This window comes from Pezoporus wallicus, unplaced genomic scaffold (assembly GCF_028554395.1).
Source record: "Pezoporus wallicus isolate ANWC-B61680 ecotype Strahan unplaced genomic scaffold, APGP_CSIRO_Pwel_v1 contig_13208, whole genome shotgun sequence".
In the NCBI taxonomy this organism is placed as follows: Eukaryota; Metazoa; Chordata; class Aves; order Psittaciformes; family Psittacidae; genus Pezoporus; species Pezoporus wallicus.
The window spans coordinates 173,172-179,171 of NW_026635510.1; the positions used below are offsets into that span (position 1 = coordinate 173,172).

Sequence of the window (6,000 nt, forward strand, 5' to 3'; positions counted from 1 at the left end):
AGGCTTTTTAGCTCAGGCTTCCTAACTTCATTGTCCTCCTCTGTCGTGCAGGAGGTGAAACGAGAACGTTGTGAATGTCTGACCTGTGCCAACGGGTGTTTTCAATGTTGTTCTGTCCTTTTGTTTATTGACAGGTATGGTTTCACTTTTCTAGGACTCGAAAATGATTTCATGAAAATCCGAAACCAAAAGAACGAAACTGAAATGTAAGTGCTGGGGGGGGGGGGGGGATGATGCTGATGAGGAGCAGGGCTGCTTGTGCTGCACTGCCTCCCACCCAGCCTACATTGAGTGTGGTCCACGTGGCCAACCTGGCAAGGGCAGAGCTGTTCCTTTGTGAGGGCTGTTGGCCCGTGCTGACCTGTCCCCAAACTCACATCCCTTTCACAGAGTGCAGCCCAGCAGGGTGCAGGATGAAAGGTTTAGCTTGCAAAAAGCTGCTGGTGGCTTTAATGGTGTCTAAATTCAGGTCCCTTTAGTGCCCACAGTCTCTTGCGTGTATCCGTCATCCATACCCCGCTGTGCAAGTGGCTGCTGGGATACATGGGGTGGTTGCTGACCTTATGGGGCCTCACAGCAGGGTGCTGTAACCGTGAACTGTGTGATGTGGCTGCTACCCCTGTCACTCTTTTCCCTTTCTGAGCTGATAATAATGAGATTTCCCCCTGTGCTCACAGCATGGGGGACATCCAAGGATCCCTGACCTAATCCAGGCACTTCCTGAGACCTTGCCTTCCCAAGCAAGTTTCACTTCTTGCTGCCCTTATGGTGGAACTCCTTATTTGAATGTTGGAGGCAGTGTCTCTGCCCTGCAGTACACGGGGCTGCAGCCTGAGCTCAGTGCACTGCTGGGCACCAGCACCCTCAGCCCCATGTTCAGAGCAGCACTGGAGGGGGTTTTACTCCACATTCTTGTGCAGTAGCTGTAAAAAGCACGTTGCCCAGTGTAGGGTGTATTGATTCCTGCAGCAAGACTCAGTGATTTTATGTCTTAAATAGCTGGTTTTCTTCTACTGAGTCTAAGCTGCTTGATTCTCTTCTGAAGGTACCAACTTCTCCATGTGTTGAACTTCGATCCTGTCCGTCGCCGTATGAGCGTCATTGTGAGAACCACCACAGGTACAGTTAAAATGCATTTCTGGACTCATACATGTGTGCATATGTACATATATAGAACACATCCTTTACTGCTGTAACCCAGAGGCAAAGCTATGAGGTTTTCTAAGCTGCTCTAAGTTCTGTAGTGGGGCTGGCTGGGATAGAGTTGATTTTCTCCATAGCAGCCACTGGGGACCAGCAGCAGTTGGGGGGGGGGTGGGAAATGACCTATGGAAAGCTGCTGCTGGACTTGTTCCAGCCTGAAAGTACAAATACATGGGGGGAGAAGTGAGACCCATCCCCTAAGTAGGATGGGATTTCATGGGGATAGGAGACAGAAACTCAGAGGTCACCATCCATCTCAAGTGTCAGGCCCAAAAGGTTATGGGATGCTGGGTTTATCCTCCCTAGAAAGGTTGCCAGAGTTTCGAAATAGGAAAAACTCAACTGCTGTGTGCAGCCTGTTGAAGAAAGCTTGCTCAGAGGCAGAAGGGACACCCCATGTCCAGCCTGAGGGCACGAAGGCTTTGCACAGGTTAGTGTAAGGCCTCTGGGCTTCCAGCAGTTCTGCCTTTAGTCCTGCCAGATTTTCTCCCTCTGCATCACTTGCTGGAGCTATTGAAGCTGTGAAGTCTCTCTACAGCATGTGATGGCTATAAACTATTTATAATTTGCTTTTAGGGAAGTTGCTTCTCTTCTGTAAAGGAGCAGACTCCTCAATTTTTCCAAGGGTGCAGCAAGAAGAAATCCAACAAACAAAAGTCCACGTGGACCGCAATGCTATGGTGAGCTCGTGGATGGAATTTGGCTGGCTCCTGGGGTCAGGAAAGCCTTATTCCAAACATAGGGATGTGGCCTTGCTTTGGAGGGAAGTGTTGAAAATCCAAGTGTCACTTCATATTGGTTTGAAGCCAGGCTTTTTTCCTTTTCTGTTTTGTTGGCTTCCACCTTTAGTTGAGCTTTGGTTTACTTATATGGTCTCCATCACGGTTGTGTCCAAGCATCTCCCATGCCTGTTAAAAATAGACATAACAAGAGCAGGCTGTTTACTGTGGGGAGAGAAGTGCCTGGTCCCAGTCGTAGTCCCTGCTCTCCCTGCTGGATGCACGCTCTCAGCACTAGTCCTTCTCTCTGCCATATTAGATGCACATAATAATCAGAAGCAAGGTTACTCTGATAGGGAGAAGTTACTGTATAAACACAGAGAAATTGGTCTTTTAAGCCAAGAAATGGTCATTGCTGTCAGGGTCAGCACTGCCAGGAAGCACTGATTGGTGGAGAAAAGCACTAACCCTCAAGTGGGGAGTGGAGAAAACCTGCTTTTAGAGCACTTGTCCACTTCATTTTCCCTCTTTCCCCTACCAGGATGGCTACAGAACGCTGTGCGTGGCCTTCAAAGAGCTCACTCAAAAGGAGTATGACAAAATAGACAAACAACTGAATGAAGCAAAGATGGCTCTGCAGGACAGGGAGGAAAAGATGGCAAAGGTTTTTGAAGACACAGAAGCAGACATGCACTTGATTGGGGCTACAGCTGTAGAAGACAGGTAAAGAGGTGGCCATCACCACCAGCACTGTGGTATCGCTGTGGTGGAGCTGAGCATCCAGGCGGATGCTGGGAGTGTCCAGGACAATTAATTACTCCGTGGCACAACCATTACACAGTGCCCTAGTTGCTAAAATTGGCTGGTGTAGTAAGAATTAGGATTTATTAATGAAACTACGGAAGTACTTGAGCTTCTAGAGGGTGAATTAAGCACGCAGCGTTAATTTGCACATCAAAACAGATCCCGTTTCGCTTGCAGATGTAGTAACCGCATGCGTAAACGAAACTCTTACTCTTGACTTGAGGTCTTGCAGTGTAAAGCAGCGATTGCGTCTTTTGGCTGCAAATAACAGCTTGGGATTGCTGACTTCTAATCCTTATTCCTATGGCAGTGGTCTCTCCAGCACAGGGGATAATCAACCGGCTTGTCTTGAGCTGGTGTTTCCTACCTGCAGAGTAAGGGCTCTGTGGATTCAGCAAGGCCCAGCCCATGAAGTGATGCTTTGCTCCTTCTCGCAGGCTGCAGGAGCAGTTGGCAGAGACGATCGAAGCTCTGCACGCAGCTGGCATGAAGGTCTGGGTGCTGACAGGAGACAAGATGGAAACTGCCAAGTCCACGTGCTACGCCTGCAGGCTCTTCCAGACCAGCACCGAGCTGCTGGAGCTGACGGCGAGGACGGTGGGCGACAGCGACAGGAAGGAGGATCGGCTCCATGAGCTGCTGATGGAGTACCACAAAAAGCTGATTCAGGATGTTCCCAAAAGCCGGGGGGGACTGAAGAGGTGAGTGAGCAAGAGGACACGGCCCATGCGTATTTTGGGTGTAGGTACAAAGCCTATAGAGACTGGCCCTGGGGACTGGCTCCTTCACTCTGCTCGTCATCTCTGGTAGTAGTTGGTTTTGAACTCAGTTACACAGTTCTGTTAGTAAAGGGTGCATGTTAAATCCAAGCTTTTTAAGATTGCTTAATGGGATGGGGTGAAGATAAATACAGAAGTGATTTTGGAGCAGCTCTGCCCTGGAGCCAGGCTGAGAGAGCTGGGCTGGTCCAGCCTGGAGAAGAGAAGGCTCCTGAAGGGGAGACCTGAGAGCAGCTCCAGTGCCTGAAGGGGCTGCAGGAAACCTGGAGAGGGGCTTGGGACAAGGGATGTAGGGACAGGCCAAGGGGAATGGCTTTAACCTGCCCGACGAGGGGAGACTGAGATGAGCTCTTAGGCAGAAGCTCTTCCCTGTGAGGGTGCTGAGGTGCTGGCACAGGGTGCCCAGAGAAGCTGTGGCTGCCCCATCCCTGGCAGTGTTCAAGGGCAGGTTGGACACAGGGGCTTGGAGCAAGCTGCTCCAGTGGAAGGTGTCCCTGCCTGTGGCAGGGGTTGGAGCTGGAGGAGCTCTGAGGTCCCTTCCCTCCCAAACCAGTCTGGGATTCTATGATTCTATGATTTTGAATAGCCTTTGTTTGAGAACGTAGAAGACCAAGTCAGAATATATCCAGATCTGATTGATGTCAACCACCTAAATGGCTTTAATCTGCAAAGTGCCCATGGGGATTTTTTTGTCAAAGGAACACTTTGCTTTCAATTTGACGAGAAATGATGCCATTTAGATCAGAAATGTTTATTCAGAGCAGCTTCAAGTGTGTGAAGGGGCCTCCGAGGGTGCCAGAGAGGGATCCTTCATCAGGGACTGATAGGACAAGGAGTGATGGGTTTGCACTGGAGCACAAGAAGTTCAGTTGAGGAATGAGGCAGAATCTTCCCTGTGAGGGTGCTGAGGCGCTGGCACAGGGTGCCCAGGGAAGTGGTAAATGCTGCATCCCTGGCAGTGTTCAAGTCCTGGTGGGACAGAGCCTTGGGAGCCATGGTGTGGTGTGCAGTGTCATTGCCCATGGCAGGGAGCTTGGAGCTAGAAGCTCCTAAAATCCTTTCCAACCCTAACTATCCTACAATTAAACTAAACTAAACTACAGCTATCCTATAATTCTATGATTCTAAGAGAAGTTAATTCTAGAGAAGAACAAACAACAGGGCTGCTTACCCCTATCCTAACCTATAACCTATAAAACCCCAACAACAGTAACTTACTTCTATCCTAACCTGTAACCTATTGAAACCCCAACAACAGTAACTTACTGCTACACTAACCTATAACCTATTGAAACCCCAACAACAGTAACTTACTTCTATCCTAACCTATAACCTATTGAAACCCCAACAACAGTAACTTACTTCTATACTAACCTATAACCTATTGAAACCCTAAAAACAACAGTAACTTACTCCTACACTAACCTATAACCTATTGAAACCCCAACAACAGTAACTTACTTCTATACTAACCTATAACCTATTGAAACCCTAAAAACAACAGTAACTTACTCCTACACTAACCTATAACCTATTGAAACCCCAACAACAGTAACTTACTCCTACACTAACCTATAACCTATTGAAACCCCAACAACAGTAACTTACTCCTATCCTAACCTATAACCTATTGAAACCCCAAAAACAGTAACTTACTCCTACCCTAACCTATACCCTATCTCTACTCTATGGCTGTTCCTACCTACCTACGCCTACGTTTTGGGGCAGAGGGGCCGCTGGTGTCTGTTGGGGTGGGTGCAGCAGCCCTGAGCCTGGTGCGGGTGGAGCGGGTGGCTGCAGAGGGCTGGGTGTTGTGCTGCTCCTCTGCAGCTCCTGCACCAGGCTCAGCACCACGCTGGCGTCTCCTCTGCCTGGTGCCCTTGATGCTGGTGCCCATGGGGGCTGCAGTGGCTGCTCTCAGCTGCTCCATGGCTCTTTCTGCCATCCCCTGGATCTTGCTGAGGTTGGGGTAATCCCGCTGGAAGTAGGGGTGGTAGAAGAAGAGCAGCTACAAAATGCAAAGGGGAGGAGTCAGTTGGCATCGGTGCAAGGAGGAGAGAGACAGAGATCCGGTAACTGGGCATCTGCATGGGAAAAGGCACCCGTGGGTGTTCAAAAGGACTTTCTGGGCATTTTAAAGCTCAGCTGTTCTGGCTGAATGCAATGAGAGGGTAGAGTTTTGGTCAGTCAGAACCACCCTTGTGTTTCCAGCTGCTGGGAGCAGAGGAGTGTAGGGTCTTCAAAAGCCTAAAATCCAATGGAGAAACCCAAATAGGTCTCGTTTTAGAGCACCTGAGTGTGGCATGGGCCTGTTGGGAATAATGGTGGTGCTGCTGTGTATCTTGTCAGCACTGAGCAGCTGCCACAGGATGATTGAGGGTTCTTTTGTGTGCGGAGGAACCAACGTACCTGTCCCAGAGCAGGCCCTGCTGCTGCTACTGCCCGCAGCTCCCTGATGGGCACAGATATCACCATGTCCTCTGGCATCCTATAAA

At 49.5% G+C, this 6,000-nt stretch overlaps 1 protein-coding gene across 3 annotated transcripts in view; it reads left to right on the top strand.

Moving 5' to 3' along the window:
- LOC130592410 (phospholipid-transporting ATPase IG-like) overlaps window positions 1-3,436 on the top strand; it is a 36,751-nt gene extending 33,315 nt beyond the window's left edge. For 2 of the 3 annotated variants that reach the window (XM_057396676.1, XM_057396677.1), the window contains exons 15-19: window positions 135-206; window positions 1,046-1,119; window positions 1,780-1,883; window positions 2,464-2,645; window positions 3,164-3,436. In XM_057396676.1, coding sequence (XP_057252659.1) covers window positions 135-206; window positions 1,046-1,119; window positions 1,780-1,883; window positions 2,464-2,645; window positions 3,164-3,431 — 700 coding nt within the window. In that variant the 3' untranslated portion in view covers window positions 3,432-3,436. The remainder of the gene's footprint in view (window positions 1-134; window positions 207-1,045; window positions 1,120-1,779; window positions 1,884-2,463; window positions 2,646-3,163) is intronic. The other variant, XM_057396678.1, reaches the window with a different exon arrangement.
- The last annotated feature ends 2,564 nt before the right edge of the window (window positions 3,437-6,000 follow it).